Genomic DNA, 21,226 nt, shown 5'->3' with positions numbered 1-21,226 from the left:
AGGGCTGTTTATGCACAGGGAGACAGCTCAGGGGGCAGGAGTGCATGGAGGGATGGACACAGGGAAGAGGTAACTACCGGGAGGAAGTGGGAGGGGAGCTGTTACATTGTGGTAAATTGTAGTCAATGTCATGAGACAAAGTGTATGTGAACTGCTATATGGAAAGTGAATTTGCTCTGTAAATTTTCACTCAAATCACAATAAAATAAATAAATAAATAAAATAAAAGTTAACACTCTAAAAAAATATTGTTGTTACATGCCATCAAGTCAGACCTGACTCAGCGACCTCTCCTTGGGTGTCCAGGCAATATCACTACGGAAGTAGATTGCCCCATCTTCCTTCTGAATATATATATCAAATAACATCATCTGTTTATTTTATTTATTTATTTTTATTGTGCTTTAGGTGCAAGTTTACAGAGTAGTGTGTTTTACATTCAACATTTCCTTTCACTCCCCAATTACCATTCCCAACCCTAACCCAAGTCTCCTCCCCTCCCTGCCCAGTAACACCCCCCACACCCTGTGCCTCTCACAGTTAATGCACTCCTGTGTGTCCTGCATTTCTTCCATGTGAATGTTGCCCCTCTGGTGCCCCGTGGTCAGTGGCAGATTGCTCCAAGGGATGCATCTCCATAGAGTATGTGGGTGCATCACCCTGGGTTGAATGGCCTGCATGTAAGTCTTGTTTATTGTTAGGCTGAGAGGCATCCCCTGGGAGTGAGTTTTATTCCAGGCCTGAAGTGTGTCCCAGGGCCATAGTATCAGGGGTCCCACCAGACTCCATCTGACCAGTAATTCTGATGTAAATAACATCATCTGTTTCAAGGTACCTGGTCATCAGCAAATTTCAGAAGGGCAGCCATGGGATCTGCTCCAGGAGACAGCACAAAAATCAGTGGTGCACAGCAGTTACTATCTCCAAATGCCTTGGCTAAATCGAAGGGGGGTGGTTCAATGAATATGCGTCCCAATTTGCTGATGATAAATTCTTGTATCATTGGAATAACCTAGAAGAGGATGACAATATATTCAGAAGAATTAAGACTTATTAATGAAATAAGTTATACTTTTGTTCAAAAATTCAGACACAAGAGGGTTTAGAAACACGACTCTAGCTACTTTCACTTACGTAATCATTAATGTTGCCAGAGAGTCAAAGGCGCTGCTTACATAAAAGCCTTTTAAATAGAAAATATTGTAAATTATTTAAGTAATACAAGCTAGGTGGCTGATTATTGCCACCAGAATTTAAAAGCAATTTTCTTCCTTTTGATGAGTATTCAAGGAGAAGAAACTCGTTAGTTTAAAAGAAGCTCATTAGTTTAAAAAACACTGTATTTTCAAGTCAACAACTCAAAACTAGAAATTTCAGTGTAATTTATACAAAATTTACTACACCATCAAGAATTGATATAGCTAGAAGAAAAGAGAGAGAAAAAAAGGAAAAGCACCATGAAAAGAAACCAGCCATGCACCCAAGGAACAGATAAAACTGTGTTGCGTAGTTTTTCTGAAAACACACCTGAGCATTTTCTGGAAGCTTGTTTGAGAAAGAGCATAACTCTGTGGCTTGGTGTCTGGGCTAATTGGTCCCTATCAGGCTTTGATGAGGGGATGGAATTGTATGGCTCAGTACAACTGATGCCCAGCCATGGGTACACCGTTCTTTGTTACTGATAAAAGACCTATCTGTGGCATCTCTGGGTGATGGCTCTAGATTGTCATGACCCAGATGAAGCCCCAAAAGTGATAAAGGTGGGTTAAATAAACCAGTATCCCTGTATCTAGTCAACAAATCATATTAACATTTCTTCCTCCAACTAGGTAAATCCTTCTCCCTCAGACATTCTTTGTTGCTCCGTGTTCTTTCATCATCCTGCTGGTTGCCTCATTAAGGAGCTCAATAAAACTTCCAAATATGCTCAACATCAGTCTGCTTTTTCAGCACAGAAGTAGTTGGATATGGGAAAGGAAGACCATGATAGCAGAAGGAAGCATAGATTTAAGAAGGAGAAGCAGAAGAGAAAATGAGACACCTTGTTTTATGTTATTTTCTCTATTTCATATTAATTTTACTTGTGATTTTCATTTTGACACTTTATTTTCACAGGTGAAAACAGAGATCTGATTAATCCTTCTCCAAGAAAATAAAATAGCTAAGTTTTAAGCTGAGTAAATTAAGAAAATTGTTTAGATTTGTGTTATACTTAGTGAAGGAGGTGCTCTGATAGTGCTGTGATTAAGGCATTGGGATGTTAACTGAAAGGCCAGCAGTTGGAATCTGCCAGCTGCTCCTTGAGAAAAAGAGGCAGTCTGCTTCTGTAAACATTTATATTCTTGGAAACCCTATGGGGTAGTTCTACTCCATTCTGTATGGTCCTTATGAGTTGGAATTGACTCCATGGCAGTGTGTTTGGTTTGGCTTTTAGTGAAGGAATCAAAACCTGTTTGATTGCAGTGAGGCATGGGACACAGAAGTCATGTGACAATGTCTCCTGCTTGACTTCATAAGAATAACTGCAGATGCACCCTAGGAGTGAGTGAGTTGAAAAGAGCTCCTGCATTCAACTAACATAGCATTCAATCCTCTCAAAATGTCTCTAGGCCTTTTTGCGCTACTACATACTGAGTTTTCTTCTTTGCATGCATGACAGGCAAGCTGAATTAACAATCCCATGTGAAAGTGTTGAAATACTAAATTAACTGTTTTAGAGTAATATATACCTGTTTATTTCATATACCCTTGCTTTGAGATTTACATTCACTATGATAAAAACTGGGAGCTCTGGTAGCATAGTGGCTAAAGCACTTGACTGCTAACCAGAAGGCTGGCGGTTCAAACCCACCAGCCACTCCTCGGAAGGAAGGTTGGGCATTCCTACTTCCGTAGTGATACTGCCTCGGAAACCCAAGGAGGGGTCGCTATGAGTCGGGGCCGACTCGACAGCACATAACAACAACAACAACATGATAAAAACTAGAAATATACATATGAACAGAATTATGAACACTTCAATTTGTTTCTTAAGTATTAACTGATAATTCTTTTCTCATGCTCTGAAATATATAATAAACAGAATTTTAATTCAAGTAACAATCTTCCTTCCGAGGAGTGGCTGGTAGGTTTGAACCACCAGCTTTCTGGTTAGCAGTCAAATGCCTTAGGCACTACACCACCAGAGCTCCCAAATAAAGTAAATGCTGTGGGCCATTACTTAATCTGAAGCTTTTACAAATTAAGAGATTCACCTTCACAGAACACATTGTGAGTCCTGACTTAATGTTGAAAATGTAAATGCTATAGATAAGAGATTATCAAAGAATACCAACTTTGCAAGGGAACAAGAGATATTCCAGGAAGATGAGTAATGGAGTAATAACACAAAGAATTTTTGGAAGGCTCCCAGAATCACTCTGAGTGGGTACCTGCACATATCCAATGATGGAACTGTGTGTGCACACAACACTCCCAATTAGGCTGGCAATGCCAGCAGCCTCAACATCTCTGAAATCTGGAGCAAACTGCAAGAGCATTTTGCGAGTGACAAGTATCTGAAAAAAACTGGTCTCCTCTAGTAAGTTACTAGTATTTCCAAACTTCAATTGTATCTACACAAAATTTGTAAGGAAAACTCAGTGGTTTGTCACAATCACTTGAAAACAATGTCAATTCTGGTATGTGTGTGTCTGAGGGTATTAGAGTGGGGAGCTGAGAGCTACTGGGGGAATATTTAGGAGATTTAATTAGAGTTTTTAATCCCTTTTCAATATTCCTCTAGATTCATTCAAATATGGAAAAGGTAAGGGCCAGTAACAACATGTACCTAAGCTTCACGATGGCAGGAAATAGTAAGATAACTTTCACACTATTTGTGTACAATAAATATTATTGAACAAGTGAATGGATAAATAACTCAAGTGTTACCTTTTGTGAGGGTGGAGCTCTAATTACAGAAATTCTAAACAAAAATTACAGAACAATAAATTTATATACAGTCTTGTTTTTAAATAAGGCATTTCATATTTCAGATATTTTGAGTGAGTACAAATATCACGCTCATTGTAGGAAACTAAAAATGTGCTAACGGCCTGTCCCAAGCCTACACCCTGCCCTTATTAATCTTTTCTCATAGTTGGCCTTTACCCACCAGATTTTAAAAACAAAGAAAAACACTAAAAAAAAGCCTTTTCTCTTAACCTCCTTCCTCCCAGAGCTGACATCTTCAAGAAAACATAGTTCTATAAACACAATATTGTTGTTACGTGCCATCGAGTCGTCTCGACTCATAGTGACCCTATGTGCAACAGAACAAAACACTGGCTGGTCCTGTGCCAGCCTCACAATCCCTACTATACCTGAGCCCATCGCTGCAGCCATCATTTCAATCCATCTTGTTGAGGGCCTTCCCCTCTTTCCTTGACCCTATGCTTTACCAAGCATGACATCCTTCTCCAGAGAATGGTCCTTTCTGACAACTTGACCAAAGTAGGTGAGATGAAGTCTGGCCATTCTCACTTCTAAGGAGCATTCCAGCTGCACTTCTTCCAGGACAGATTTTTAGTTCTTTTAGCAGTCCACGGTACTTTCAGCATTCTTCGCCAACACTGCACTCAAAAGCATCAACTTTTCTTCGGCCTTCCCTATTCATTGTCCAGATCTCACATGCATATCAGGCGATTGAAAATACCATGGCTTGGGTTAGGTGCATCTTAGTCTTCAAGGAGACATCTTTGCTTTTCAGCACTTGAAAGAGATCTTTTGCAACAGATATGCCCAATGCGATACATTTTTTGATGTCTTGAGCGCTGCTTCCATGGGTGTTGATTGTAGACCCAAGTAATATGAAGTCTTTGACAACTTCAATCTTTTCTGCATTTATCATGATGCCACATACTGGTCTAGTTGTAAGGATTTTTGTTTTCTTTATATTGAGGTGTAATCTGTATTGCAGACTGTAGTCTTTAATTTTCATCAATAAGTGCTTCAAGTCATCTTCACTTTCATTCAGCAAGCAAAGTTGTGTCATCTGCATATCTCAGGTTGTTAATGAGCCTTACTCCAATCCTGATGCCACATTCTTCTACATATAGTCCAGCTTCTTGGATTATTTGCTCAGCATACAGATTGGATAAGTATGGTGAAAAGATACAACCCTGACACACTCCCTTCCTGATTTTAAACCATGCAGTATCCCCTTGTTCTGTTTGAATGACAGCCTCCTGGTCAGGTTCCTCATGAGTACAATTAAGTGTTCTGGAATTCCCATTCTTCTCAATGTTATCCACAATTTGTTATGATCCACACAATCGAATGCCTTTGCATAGTCAATAAAACACAAGTGAACACCTTTCTGGTATTCTTTGCTTTGAGCCAAGATCCATCTGACATCAGCTATGATATCCCTCACTCCTCATCTCCTTCTGAATCCAGCTGGCATTTCTGGAGGTTCTCTTTCAATATACTGCTGCAATTGTTTTTTAATTATCTTCAGTGAGATTTTAATTATGTGTGATATCAATGATATTGTTCGATAATTTCCACATTCTGTGGGATCACCTTTCTTTGGAATGGGTACAAATATGAATCTCTTCCAGCCAATTGGCTAGGTAGCTGTCTTCCAAATCTCTTGGCATAGCTGAGTGTGTACCTCCAACGTGGCATCCATTTGCTGAAACATCTCAGCAGATATTCTGTCAATTACTGAAGCCCTGTTTTTCTCCAATTCCTTTAGTGCAGCTTCAACTTCTTCCTTCAATATCATTGGTTCTTGATCATATGCCACTTCCTGAAATGGATGATTATCTACCAATTCTTTTTGGTATAGTGAATCTTTGTATTCCATCCATCTTCTTTTGATGTTTCCTGCATCATTCAACATATTGCCCATAGAATCTTTCAGTATCGCACTTCGAGGCTTAAATTATTTCTTCAGTTCTTTCAGCTTGAGAAATACCAAGTGCGTTCTTCTCTTTTGGATTTCTAACTCCAGGTCTTTGCACATTCAGTATAATAACTGACTTTGTCTTCGCAAACTACACCTTGAAATCTTCTGTTCAGCTCTTTTATCCTGTCAACTGTTCCATTTGCTTTAGCTACTCTCTGCTCAACAGCAAGTTTCAGAGTCTCTTCTGACATCCATTTTGGTCTTTTCTTCCTTTTCTGTCTTTTTAACGACCTTTCCTTTCTTCATAGATGATAGTCTTGATGTTATCCCACAATTCTCTGGTTTTCGGTCATTGGTGTTCAATGCATCAAATCTATTCTTTAGATGGCCTCTAAATTTAGATATAACCAAGGTCATATTTTGGCTCTCATGGACTTCTTTTAATTGTCTTCAGCTTCAGCTTGAACTTGCATATAAGCAGTTCATGGTCTGTTCCACAATCAACCCTGTTTTTGCTGAAGATATTGAGGTTCTCATTGCCTCTTGCCACAGATGCAGTCAGTCTGACTCCTGTGTATTACATCCAGTGAAGTCCACATGTATAGCTGCCATTTGTGTTGTTTAAAAGGGTATTTGAAATGAGTAAGTCATTGGTCTTGCAAAATTCTATCATGTGATCTCCAACGTCATTTCTATCATCAAGGCCATATTTTGCAACTCATACTTGTACATTCCATGTTCCGATTATTAGTGGATATTTGCAGCTGTTTCTTCTCATCTTGAGATGTGCCACATCAGCAAATGGGTGTCCCAAAAGCTTTACTCTATTCACATCATTAAGGTCAGCTCTACTCTGTGGAGGCAGCTCTTCTCCAAACATATTTTGAGTGACTTCCAACCTGAGGAGCTCATCTTCTTCACTATACTGTATACTGTTTCAGGGCTATTCATAAAGCTTCCCAGTAATATATCAGGACATCAGGTAGTGTTTCATCACTATTCATAAGGTTTTTACTGGCCAATTCTTCGAGAAGTGGATGCCTCTGCCTTCTTCTGAGTCTGTCTTAGTCTGGAAGCTCTGCTGAAACCTGTCCACCAAGCTTAATACTGCTGACATTTGAAACACTGGTGGCATAGCCTCCAGCCTCACAGCGACACTCAAGCCACCACAACATAACAAACTGACAGACAAGTTTGTCTCTCTTAGCTGTTCCAAACTGCTCTCCTCATTTCCTGGTGTCTCCCTTGGCCTGCTCACTTACCCGTTCTGCCTCCAGCATGCAAACACCCACCCTCCCCTGCTCCTGAGGCTGGCTTACCACGGCCTGCCTCCACGCACACAAACTCCTGCCTTCTGCTGGGCCTGAGGCTGGCTTAATGCAGCATGCCTCCATAGCACATACATAAACACAAGACAAGCACAGAGATGTTAAGTGCACAGTTTTACTTTTAGTTAACTTTGAGTTACAAGCAGCCCCTTTTTGTGGGTAGTTCAAGCTGGTGTCAACCACTGTGCAATGCAAACATAGCTGACGTGGCAAAGGATCCTTCTGTTTGTTAGCACTGGAGGATCAAGTTAGGGTTGTTCACCCGAAGGTGAGTAAAGACAAATTTCAGGGTTTCACTGTTCAGGGTTAAGCGGAACAAAACTTGCTTATCCCCAAGGTTGAACTGTAACTCCTGAGGTAAATAAAGCATACTAGCTGTTTGGTTTGCAAGAAAATAGAATTGAGCTTGCTACTGCAATCCGATTATGCCTGCATTAGGCTTATAAAATAAAATCTGTCAGTAACAAAAATTAGACTCACTGAGGCAACCAACTTTTGGAAGGCAGGAAAGGAGTTTTTAGCCTTCTATTATTATGTTTTTCTATTTCTTGCAAATTCCTATAGTGTTCATCTGAGGTCAGAGAAACATATTAACTTATATTTGGCAAATTTCTTATTGATTAAGTTGTTTTTGTTTATAGCTCAGAAGGATAGAAATGTGACAAGAAGCTCTTCATTTTGTAAGTGCACTCAAAACACTCCACATCTTAGTATTTATCCATTTGATATGTTCCTTTTGTCAACTAAATACTATATAAACAGTTAAATCCTAAAAGAAAGTGCAAATTCATCTCAGTTTTTGCTACTATTGATTTCATCAGCATCTTTTACATTTTTCCATACTACAGCAGTAGAGAGCCTGGCATATGTGGCTTCTTAGTATCGAGTGAGATTGATTTTGAGGACAGAGTGAAAAGAGAAGAAGACAGACAAAAAAAAATATTGTGCTGACAAATAAAATATACTGCACCTAGAGATCAATCAATTGCTGATTTACCTGGTGGGTATATAGATTATAGTCATGATTGGTGACAAAGATGAAATCTATATAGTACTAGTATGAATATATAGTTCTGGTACAGTAGGCACTGTGCCTACTGTGGCCAGCCCCAGCTCAGAGCACACTGCCCAGTCAAGAATTATATGTATTCAATGAACAGATCATGGCTTACAGGGGAAATCATGTCTTGATCTCATATTATCACTGATGTCTATAAACAAATTAAAATAAAATACTGTTTTCACTATCTAAGTTCTGCTTTTTTTTGGTTAGGATGGGGTTATTGTCTTATTGTCCTTAACCACTCCAAGTATGAATAAGTTTTGAAACAATCATGTACAATGTTATATGGAGTAGTAACAATGGGATTTTTTTTCCAGCATACTTAATGCCTACATTTTTCACAGTATGTAGATATCTCTGGGGATATGAGTCAATAATTTTAAGTGAGTATTTTTTATTGTAGAATATAATACAAGTCAGTATTGAAACTTGCTGATGTGACAGGTTGGCTGAATCATTGATTCTGTAATATATTACTTAAAGAGGCTAAAAGTAATTGCACTGATATTTTCTTTGTATTGTAGTCAATCATGATGAACTTTTTAAAAACAATATTTTACTTGTTTTCTAAAGGCAACAAAGAACTATATATAAGGACAGCAATGGAGGAGCCAGAACGTCAACCTGATAATTAATGCCACTGCCTAATTTCACCTGAATAATAAGAATAAAAATGAGCCTACAACATGTAAAGGAGTCGATTGTGAAAATCTTAGGAATCATAAAATTTTCAAAGGAGTCATAAAATAAATAAAACTGTAAAATATAATCTGTTCAGTTTCCAATTTGGTATGGTTTTAATAAATATAGAAGTTTTTGCGAAATGGCTGCATTAGAAGGAAATGGGGCCCTTTCCCCAGTTTTCTGCACCTCCCACGTGATTGCATAAAAATACACCTTTGGCTGAACTGTGGAGAGAAGAGGGATTAGAATCACTGAGCTGCTTTCCAAGCCCACATTTACCTTGTCTGGCCTCAAGCAACGAATGATAAGCATCCTTTGAAACTCATTTGCTTTCTCTTCCCAAATGTCAGGGAAACTCTCATGATGTGGTTCCTAAAATTACAGTAGATACAGTTCAATGTTATTTTGAAGATTATTTCTAAAGAAAATATTGTATTTTAAAATCAAATGTATTTTTGTTGCTGTTGTTGAGAATATAAGTAGCAAAAACACACACCAATTCAAAAGTTTCCACATGGAGTTGTACAATCATCCTTACCCTCCTTTTCTGAGTTGCTCCTCTCCCATTCACATAAACTCACTGACACCTAAGGTTCCCAAACAATCTTCTGAGGTGCTGTCCATTTGATCCCATATAGAGAGTTCTTCAAAGAACATGATGCTCAAGGCAGATATACTTTACTAGTTATGCTAAATTGTTTGGTGTTAAGATTTCAGGGGATATTTTTAATTTAATGTTTAAAGATTATCTCATCATAATAGTTTCAAGGGGTTCATCAGGCCTCTATGGATCTAGAAAGTCTGGAGTCTTTGAGAATTTGAAATTCTGTTCTGCATTTTCCCCTTTTTGATCGATTCTTCTATAGAATCTTTGATCAAAATGCTCAGTAATAACAGCTGGGCACCATCCGGTTCTTCTGGTCTCCCAGCAAAGGAGGCAGTTGTTCATGGAGGAATTAGCTGCACATTTCATAGCCTCCTCCTTTTCCTGACTTTCTGTCTTCCTCTGTTGCTCCAGCATTGCTCTGTTGTGCCTTGGGTTGTTGTTTGTAAGCTTTTAAGACCCCAGGCACTACTCAAAGAACTGGGAGGTAGAACAGAAACACTAAAGATATTATTAGGCCAGTTCACTAGGATGTCTCATGAAACCATGACCCTCAATATCCAAATGAAGGAGCCACATCCCATGAGGATGTTGGTTATGTATAAGCAGCCTCAGCAGTTACTCTTTTTGTGTGTGTGTCATTTTAGTAAATATATGTATCACACAACTTTTACCAATTCAGCTTTTTACAAGTGTCCAACTTACTACTGACAGCACTTACCATAATATGCCCTGCAACCCTACCCTTAATCAATGAGATTTTTCCATCAGGAGAGCAGAAACAAAGGAATAAAAAAATTAACTGGGATTTGGCAAAATATTAGCCTTACACTAAAGAAAAACTCAGTAAGGCAACAACTGCTATATATTCCAGAAAGGAAACTGTGAATATCATGGTATGTGTCAATAATATTATTCTTAAGTTAGCAAGATGAAAATGATTTTAAAAGTATTAATTTTTGTTTTCCCCTAATTGGCACATTTATTAGCTTGTATCTTGCATTCATAAAATGTAAACAATAGTTGTTTTGTAAATTTTAACTCATCTACTGTTATGATTTCCAGAATCTAAATTGATAATAAAATTTTTATGGCAATGATACATTGGACAGGGAATAATCTCTAAGATGTATAAAAAATGTCAATATCTCAATAGCAAAAGACAAAACAATCCAGTTTAAAAATGGGCAGAGGAAATGAACAGGTACTTCTTCAAAGACGACATTCAGCTGTATATATACACACATACACATAAAACCTAGTTTATTGACTCTATTATTCTATGCTTCTATACCCTCACTTATTTCTTGTCCATTATATCGGTGCAATTCTTGAATGTGGTGCAATAAAATCTTCTCCTATAATTGTGTTCTGGTTACCTAGTACACCTCTGACACAAATACACCACAAATGGGATGGCCTTAACAAACAGGAGTTTATTATCTTACAGTTTGGAGGCTTTAAGTCCAAGTTCAAAGTGCCAGGCTCTAGGGGCTGGGTGAAAGCCCCTTAGCCTTGGGGTCCAGCTCTGTCTCCTGCTCCTGGCCCACTGGAGCTAGAGGTGTTTCTTCACTCAGACAGCTGCTTGCTGCTGAGACTGAGAAGCCCAAAGTTGACAAGTAAAAAGGCACAGTCCCAAACAACACAGTAGGCCATTAATTTAAGTCCATTTTAAGTCCCCAGGTCAGCAGAACATGGCAGGCTGCTGAACAACGACATGGCTATATGCAGGGTCCAAGCGTACCATGCGTACCCATAGGCTAGAGACCATTTCCCAAGGCTTCTGCTAATATACAGGAAACAGACCACATTCCCTAAGGCAGCTGCTCACAGCAGATTCCACCATGGAGTTGATTTCCAGTCTCATAATGGGGATACTACATCCAGCTGCCCAGCCACTCAGTCAGGCCCAGCCAAGTTGATACACAAACTGAACTACCACAAATTGCAAAAAAAAAAAAAAAGATATTCAGACAGCCAACAAACATGTGAAGAAATGCCCATGATCATTAACCATTAGAGAAATGCAAATCAAAACAACAATGAGATACCATCTTACCCCAGCATTAATAGCAACATAAAAAAAATAGAAAACAAGAAATGTTGGCAAGAATGTGGAGAGATTAGAACCCTCATACACTGCTGGTTGGACTGTAAAATAGTACAACCACTGCAGAAAGTGGTATGGAGCTTGCTTAGAAAGTTGGAAATAGAAATACCATATGATCCAGCAATCTCACTAGTAGGATTATATCCTAGAGAACAGGAGCCATGACCTGAACAGATATATGCACACCCATGTTCATCAAAGCACTATTAACAGTGGGAAAAAGATGGAAACAACCAAAATGCTCATCAACAGATGAATAGATAAACAGATCATGGTACATACACACCATGGAATATTATGCAACATTAAAGAATAATCATGAATCAGAAACAACCTCATAACATGGATGAACATGGAGGATATTATGCTGAATATAATGACTCTTTTAGAAAGGGCCAAATATTGTATGAGACCACTACTGTAAAAAGTCAAGAAAAGGTCTATACACAGAGAGAAACCTTCTCTGAAAGTTACCAGGGATGGGAGAGGAAGGAAGTGCAAACCATGAACTAGATGGTAGACATTAACTTGGGTGAAGGGAAAGGCAAAGTACAGTAAGGAGGAGGTCAGCACAAAATGATCAAGGCAAAGGAAGACACTGGGAGAAGCAGAAAAGTTAAAGGAAACAAAGGTAAATACTATTACATACACAGTCCTACAAAACAGTAACAACAATAATCTCTGAGTGTATACATAGATAGAAGTGTAAGCTGAACAGGGGTGGGAAGGCAAATGGGACTACATCCATGAATACACAGAAGTTTGACAGAGGATATTTCTATATATGTATTTATATGTGCTACATACATATCCATGAATACAGTACAGTATACAGGGGGAAAGTTATGAAAACTTCTTAGTCATAACTGAATACCTTGAGGGTATGAGTTGTTGGGCCTGGGGGTTCAGGACCATAATTTAGAGGACACTAAGGTCAACTGGCATAACATAGTCCACAAAGACACACAAAAGAATGTTCTACATTCTATTTTGGTGAGTAGTGTCAGGGGTCTTAAAAGCTTTTGAGTGGTCATCTGAGGTGCAACTATTGGTCTCTCCTCATCCAGAGAAAAAAGAAGAGTGAAGAAAATCAAAGACACTAGGAAAAATTAGTCCAAAGAATTAATGGACCACATGAACCCCAGCGTCCATGAGCCTGAGACCAGAAGAAATAGAGGGTGTCCAGCTACCACTGCTGACTGCTCTGAAAAGGATTACAATAGGGTGTCCCAGACAGAGTGGGAGAAAAAAGCATAAGAAATCCCAAGCCATAAAGAAGACTAAGTTTATTAGCCTGGGTAGAGACTGGTGACACTCCCGGGACTATGGCCCTTAGATACTCTTCAAGCCTGGAACTGAACTCACTCCATGGCTCAACTGCCAGTCAAACAATGGACAGGCCTAAAGGTGAAAAACAGCACAAGGGAGGCAAGCAGTTACTGGAGCGTTAAATGATGAGATGGAAAGGGCAGCACTCGCCCAGTGGTAAAGCTAGAAGGCAGGAAGGGATGGGAAGGCACAAAAGGGAATGACAACCATAGGAAGTGGGAAGAGTGCCACCACCTTGTAGGGGCTGCAATCAAGGTCACAAAACAAAATGTTCATGAATTTTTGAATGGAACCCAATTTGCTATGTAAACTTTCAATTAAATTACAATTAAAAATTACAATTTTTTTTTAAAAAGGGATATTTTAAAGGACCATGCTGCTTTTTTATATCTCCACACATTTCAAGGAGTTTGAATGGAAGTTTAAATGGAACTGATGTAGGAGGAAGGTGGGTATAATATAAAAACCTACTTTAACATCTCATCACTTGTTTGAAACTTATCTAAATTTGGTTTCATTAAGCATAAATTGACTGAACATTATTTTCTCTATTTGAAAGCTTTGGAATAAGAAAGAGGGCTAAAAACATACCAAGCTATCATATACTTTTTTCCACCCATCCTTCAGGTGCAAAAACTCTCGGCGAATGGTTTTGAAAGCAGGCAAATCATCTAGTCGACATATTTCATCCCAAGATTTTTGAGGAAGCCATGTACAAGGGTTGGTGTGAGGATTATCCAGCCCAATGCCACCAGTTAGCAGAAATCTCCACTCAGCTGTATTAATCTTTTGAAAACAACACGGCAAGAAGAGTCAGAAATTAAGAAGCCAAAGTCATCAATCTGTCACAATTTCAGTTGTTTTCCATAAATAATGAGGTAGTGCTATAAAACTGTTGCAAGAAATGCAAGAATAATGTCTTTACTCCTATAGAATACAACCAATACATATGAAATCAATAAATTTTAGGCACATAGTATGTAAATCAGTGACTTTTCATAACACCTCTTCTCTCCTAAAAATTGTTCCTATATTTTATGTGAATAGATTAAAAAAAAAAAAAAAAAGATATATGGAAGATACTGTTAAGTCCAAATGGTTAGATGTGACTAACTTGCACAAGTTCTGAAAAATATTTCCACTTATACTATTAGTATAAATATATATCAGTATTATTTGGTAAGTTTATATGTGCATGTGTGTGAAACTAGTAGAAGCTAATTTAAACTAAAACATAAAATTGTAAGTAACAATAACATAATGAATCTGCTTATTTTCACCTCTGTGAAATTCAAAGCCTATTTGTGAAGTTTTGTCTTAACTGTAATAATAATTTAACTACTTACATCCTGGGAACTCTGGTGGCATAATGCCTAAGGCACTTGACAGCTAACCAGAAGGTTGGCAGTTCAAACCCACCAGCCACTCCTTGGAAGGAAGATTGGGCAATCTACTTCTATAGAGATACGGCCTTGGAAACCCAAGGAGGGGTCGCCACGAGTCAGAGACGACTCGACAGCATATAACAACAACAACACCACCACTTACAACCTATGTTAAGTAGGCAAATTAATAAATCAACATCAATATCATGATTTTTTTTTCTCCTACAAAAGAGAACAGTACTGACCGCATGATCATGTATCAGCAGATTGACAGTTAGACAAAAGGAAAACAGCAGCTTATCCTTTTCAAAGAGTGACCGGCAAACATTGACATAGAGGGAATAGGTAAAGTGGTCCTTGAGAATCTGAAGCCTAAGACAACAGAAGGAAAAATGCAGGAATACAAATGCAGAATACTTTAAAGAAAATTCTCTTAAGCTATTACAAACCATTTAGAGTATGTTCTTCTAATAAACTTTCTGGTCAATTACCCCACAAACAATCAAGAATCCTCATTAACTGGGTGCATCAATTTGAGAGCTACACAACACAGAAACACTTGAGCAGAATTGCATTTTACTGTCGACTGATTTTTAAAAAAAACTTCATTTTCCTTTGGGGAACATGTCAGTGTATGTTATATTCATCTGCTGGATTAAAAGATGGTGGACTATTTTTAACTATAAAGCATTTCTTGGGGGTAAAATGTTTTCCAAAAGTACTAAATGTTTTATATTATAGATCACTTAAGTAAGCAGACTAAAATTACCTCCTCTTTTACTAAATTAACATCAGGTTAGTACTGTGTTACACTGCTCATAAATTCATAAAAGCTGGAGAAATCACAAAATTTACATAACTACATTTTTAGCTACCACTTAGACAAAACAGGGAAATATGAATAATCACAATATTTCTACCTAGTGATTTTCCAGTAACTGCTAATGTGTGTCATCTGCGGTCACAGTAATTTTTAACCAATGAATAAAGCACTTTAAGTATCACTTAATTTTGCCATCAAAGAATATATTATCATTGAAATTAAACTTCAAGAAATATTGTTATTATATAGTTTCTAGTAGTTGTAATAGAAATAAACTGTTGGCTGAAAACAATTTTAGAGAGCTAAGAATTGATATGAATTAACGGCCCAAACTCTCTAAGCAGGTTAATTTATCTGAAGGAAAAGAAATAGCATAGTAGATTATAATTGAGTAAATTATACAAACAACAAATTGTTGTTTCTTAATGTATTTACAAAGAAAAAAAATCTACCCGTACAATCCTATATTGGCTATTTGAAGAGTAATATCTTCGATTATGGATCACCCTACCTCACTTTTCCTCCCTATTTTTCCTTACTTTCCTCTTTCCTGACTATTTTATTCCTTGCCAGCTTTCTCATAGAGGAAATTACAGCAAATTGATGTATCTTATTTCTAGTTGGGAATGCTGAAAAAAGGCTTGGTAGGGACGGCCTTGAAACCAGTTGCTGAAATACAGTTGAATTCTTTGCAGATTTAAAATAACCATGCAATTCTTTTTCCTTTTGTTATGATAATAAGTGGCCTTTTCACGCATGACAATTAATATGTCTCACTCCAACAATACAGTACAGGGTGACCCATATTTGGTGTTCCCAGAATAAAAGTTTCTGCACTTTAAGGCAAATCTACTATTGTAGATAATAAGCTTGAAGAGAAAATTACAAGGGTCAATCATATTAGAAATTCAAATGCAATCTCATGAAGGATAGAAATGCAGATTAAAACATGATACTTTAATAATTTATTACAGTGAAAAAGACGAGCGCTATCATTTTCAGTGCTGGCAAGTGATATAGTGGTAAGAGACCATTCATGTCCTGTCAATGAAGATGTACATTTGAACAGCTTTCCAGGGGAAAGATTTGTATGAAAAGTCTGAAAGAAGTAGACACTTTTTGCCTTGATTATGGGTTCTAGCCTAAGGAAATAAACAAGAATGTGGACATTTATATTTATTGCAGCATTATTTAGAATAGCAAAAGCAAGACACTACTTACAAGCCTTAACAATGAGAAAAATGATATATTCCTAACATGGTATATTGCATGTTGTTGTTGTTGTTATGTACTGTCAAGTCGGACCCGACTCATAGCGACCCCTCCTTGGGTTTCCGAGGCAGAATCACTACAGAAGTAAATTGCCCCATATTGTATAGCTACTAAAAATTATGTTTCAGAAGTGTATTTAATTAAACGGGACAAAGGGATCTTGATACAAGTGAAAGGAAAATGAGATGTGTGTTTGTGGATAAGTATACTAACATGTAGGTACTATGTACATACAACCAGATAGATTTCAGTTTGGTCCTTGTAACAAAGCTATATCCTAGTTAGATTTTTGCTTATGTATTTATTTGTCACTGCTATTTATTTTGCTACAATAAGTCCTAATATATACTAAACATTTTACAATTTATACAGGACATAAATTATTATGGTTATTTCATAGTATTGTTGTTGTTGTTATGTGCCGTCAAGTCGGCCCCAACTCATAGAGACCCCTTCTTGGGTTTCCAAGGTGGTATCACTATGGAAGTAGATTGCCCAACTTTCCTTCCGAGGAGTGGCTGGTGGGTTTGAACCGCCAACCTCCTGGTTAGCAGTCAAGTGCCTTAGGCACTATGCTACCAGAGCTCCCATTTCATAGTATACCAGTCATAATACAGACCAATAGAATTTTATTTCTCTGAGTAAAACTAGATAAGGGATAATGTTAACAATTTTAAGGCTATAAAACAATTTGGTGGGCTGGTGTTAATAGTCACATTCTTTCTATTTTGGGAACAATTTACAGTTCAACCAGTTGTTTGATGTTTATCAGTGATTGGCAGATAAACAAAGGATTTCTATGGGAGCTCATTCTTGCTTTAATTTCTGATTTGGAAGTGGGCTTACTTAATCAAAAACTCTTATTTTACCAAAATAGACTGGGTAATCGATTCTCTCTTGGTACAGCTTTTTTGGAACACTATTTGGTAGGATCTACTAAAACATATTTGCATAGTTTATAACCATCAATTTCATTCCTAGACATATACCCACCAGAAATCCGTATGACTATCTTTGCCAAAAAACCATATCCCAGAGTGTTCAAGGCAGCATGATTCACAATAGCCTCAAACTGGAAACTACCTAAATGTCCTCAACAGTGGAACACTTTAGTAATTTGTGGCATATTCACACACTGGAATACCATTCAGCAATGAGAATGAACAAACTACTATACTATACACAACAATGTGAATGAATTTTACAAACATAACTTTGAGTGCAAGAAGCTGGGCACAACAGTATATCCTGTATGATTCCATTTATATGAAGTTCTGAAACAGGCAAACAAATCTATGGTGGCGTCAGTCAGGACAGTGACGACCCTGCTCAGGGTGAGGGGAGTTTAATGACTAGGAATGAATGGGGCCTTTTAAGTTGTTGATGATATTCTGAGTCTTGGGCTGGGTGCTAATTACATGAGTGTGCACATTTAGTAGAACTTCATAATTTTAGCAAATAATACTGGTTTCTGCACATTTCTATGTAGTAATGCTTCAATAAACATTCGAAAATTAATTTTTTCTATTTGCTTTTAAGTTCTAAAATGATACTTTTTTGGATCACTTTAGTCACTTTAATCATAGACAATGATTTGAATTATTTACCATAGAGGAAACACCACATTTTGTTTAAATTGCATACAAATCTCACATTTAGATTAAAAGATTTGATTTTCTTTACACTGGAAGGGACAGTTATGAAGAAAAATATGTCATGTATATGAATGAGTCCTACTTTGAAATAAGAAGAGATAATACAGGACCAATAATTATTTTAAAAGCAAAAAAGTGTTCTAAATTTTTAATCTGGTAAGAATATTTGTCTTTAAGAAGTAAAGCAAAGCAATTTTCTTCCCTGAACTCCAGCAAATAAAACCTTGATTTTAAATTAGTTAAAATGATTAACATTCTGGTGGTGACTGTTTTAACCCAGGTGAAAACGAAGAACTGCAGTGACAAGAAGATCACTGACTATGTGGCGACAATGTGATAAGCATTGTGCTAAATGCTAGAAAAATAAATAAATAAAAAACAAATCTTGGTGCTCAGAAAACTTGGAATGTAGAGTGAAAACCAGACAGGCATATTCAGATAACTAACCTAGAATGCAACGCCAGGAATGTTTTCTAAGAAAGGTCACTTAAAATTTTGTTTGCTTTCTTTCAGTAAGCCTTGCTAAACTTGACAATTTCAGAATGAGGAGAAAAGACAAAATAACCTGAGTATCTGCAAATATCATGATATCAGAAAGAACTTTAAATTCTGTCATCATGTATTTTTTTCCCGGAGAGATACTATCTCCTTCTCTCCCTTCCTCCCTCTATTTCTCATGGGTGGGAATCTGAAAAATTGTCTGTCAACACAAAACCTTCAACACGATGCCTTTATTCATCTCATATCACAAGCTTAGAAAATAATGAATGGCAGAAACAAAAAATTTGCTCAAAGAATATTTAAAATTTCAGACCTCTGCCATGACAAGTGAAAGAATTCAATTCCAATTCCAGTGAGATAAGAATTTTGGATTTCTATAAAATAATTCTTAATGTGAGTGATAAGTATTCAATTGAGTTTCTCTTATAGCTATGAATGGTCAAAAAACTGAAGTATCTAGTTTTATATTTATCAGTCAGGTTATAAAGGGCAAAGGCTGCAATTAATTATTTTCTCTGTTAGAAGTAATTGCATGTTGTTGCTATTGTTATGTGCCGTAGAGTCGGACCAGACTCATAGTGACCCCTCCTTGGGTTTCCGAGGCAGTATCACTACGGAAGTAGATTGCCCCATCTTCCTTCCGAGGAGTGGCTGGTGGGCTTGAACCATCAGCCTTCTGGTTAGCAGTCAGGTGCCTTAGGTACTATGCTACCAGAGCTCCCATTCATATACATGACATATTTCTCTTCATAACTGTCCCTTCCAGTGTAAAGAAAATCAAATCTTTTAATCCAAATGTGAGATTTGTATGCAATTTAAACAAAATGTGGTGTTTCCTTTATGGTAAATAATTCAAATCATTGTTTATGATTAAGGTGACTAAAGTGATTCAAAAAAGTAATTGCATGTTAGACCCTATTAAAAATATGCTTTAATACCAATGTAAGAAAATTATTTCACTGATTAAAAATTAAATGGAATTTTATTGTCTGATAAGATTTGGTATTACATATGGTCCTAATTCCATTACTTATTGTAACAGTCAACAATAAAACAAGGTATTTTATGTAATTAGTGATAACACAGAAGCTGTGATTACCCCCCCCCCAACACACACACACACACAAAACACCAGTTTTTTATTCCTATGACTTGACCCATTTTATATATGTGTGTATCAAAATGTGACTTTGTAACTTTTGGAATGAAAGCTCATAGAGGGTGAACCTCATATCTTTTGGGGGTTATTAACTACTCTTTATCACACCTTCAATCATTTGTACATTTTACAAACGATAAACAGATACAAATACTTAGTTTTTCTAGAATTACATAATAGCCCTATATCTCTGTAAACAATTTCTTGGCAGACTAAATTTGGACACATCTGTCCAATTTCTAACCCTCTAATATATTTCTGGTACAATGATTAATCAAGTTCAGTTTAGCCAAGTGGCTGTGACGTTTGCATCATTGCAAACAACAATGAAATCTGCTAATTACTCTCTGATTTTCATGCAATAATTAGTAATTAGTATTTCTTTTACATACCTTTTTGCTAAAATGTCTGATTTCTCTGAATTTTCAATAGACAGGATGAAAAGGTTAATAAACCAGGTCAGTGAATACTGGTACATCGGCTCAATGTTAGCCAGATCAGCAATAGAAAAAAACAGGATGGTGGAATGGATGGAGATGGGACGATAGCCCAAGCGAGTGGCATCAATCTTTTTCTCTGTTTCCTCGGCCACTTCCTGCTTTTGAGAAATCTCATCAGCCAAAGCCTTGGAGGAAGATAATATCTTAATAGCAGTTTCATCTTCCAATATATTGCCTTCTGAAGAGGAAAGAACTTCTAAAATCTTGTCTTCTATTTCTTTTAACTGCCTGAAATAAAACACAATTTTCTCAGAAGCAAAAGAAATTATTGAAAACTACTTCACAGATATGTTCTTTTGTAAGAAACAAAGAGCTTGTAATCTAAAGAAATGCATCACTTTGTGACAAGTATCCATAATGATGATGTTGTATAATTAATTTCTTATCCTGCAAAATGTCACAAAGACTATCCTTTCTGCTCCAGTTCTCTTCTTAATGATCATTTATGTGGTAACTGGAGAAAAATGATAAGCCAATCTATTCTGCCATCAAGTATCTCATCCCAGAAGGAACAAAAAGTATCACTCCATTTATTTTATGAAATTTTGCATGACTTACAAAGCTTTACCCTTTCTACCTATGACATTATAGATAGGTATTAGGGACAGAAAATGGGATGCAACATTCTCATTCACACTGTGTTTCAGTGAAAACAGGTGACCTCAGTTACATAATGAACACTAAAAGTTTTATGCCAACACTTTGTTGAATAGGTGAAAACACATTGCCCTGACTTTGACTAGTCTTTTAGTTCTTGCAGTGCCTAAGAATTCAAATGTAAAAATATACCCTGGAATACCCTCCCACTGCCGTGGAGTCAATTGCGACTCATAGTGACTCACAGGACAGAGCAGAAGTGGCCTATAGGGTTTCCAAAAGTCTTTACAGAAGCAGACTGCTACATCTTTCTCCCATGGAGCTGC

The 21,226-nt window shown here is 37.1% G+C and overlaps 1 protein-coding gene across 1 annotated transcript in view; it reads right to left on the bottom strand.

Annotated features, from left to right (window-relative positions):
* The window catches only part of DNAH7 (dynein axonemal heavy chain 7), a gene marked incomplete at its 5' end in the record, with an annotated part of 302,031 nt that overhangs the window by 67,325 nt on the left and 213,480 nt on the right, over window positions 1-21,226 (bottom strand). The window contains 5 exons of the mRNA XM_007953149.2: window positions 836-1,012; window positions 9,245-9,337; window positions 13,600-13,794; window positions 14,639-14,765; window positions 20,196-20,531. Coding sequence (XP_007951340.2) covers window positions 836-1,012; window positions 9,245-9,337; window positions 13,600-13,794; window positions 14,639-14,765; window positions 20,196-20,531 — 928 coding nt within the window. The remainder of the gene's footprint in view (window positions 1-835; window positions 1,013-9,244; window positions 9,338-13,599; window positions 13,795-14,638; window positions 14,766-20,195; window positions 20,532-21,226) is intronic.

The sequence above is a fragment of the Orycteropus afer genome, unplaced genomic scaffold (genome assembly GCF_000298275.1).
Source record: "Orycteropus afer afer isolate SDZICR_OR568_19922 unplaced genomic scaffold, OryAfe1.0 scaffold00374, whole genome shotgun sequence".
In the NCBI taxonomy this organism is placed as follows: Eukaryota; Metazoa; Chordata; class Mammalia; order Tubulidentata; family Orycteropodidae; genus Orycteropus; species Orycteropus afer.
The sequence above is the reverse complement of the archived record's forward strand: the minus strand, read 5'-3'. Positions and strand labels throughout refer to the sequence as shown.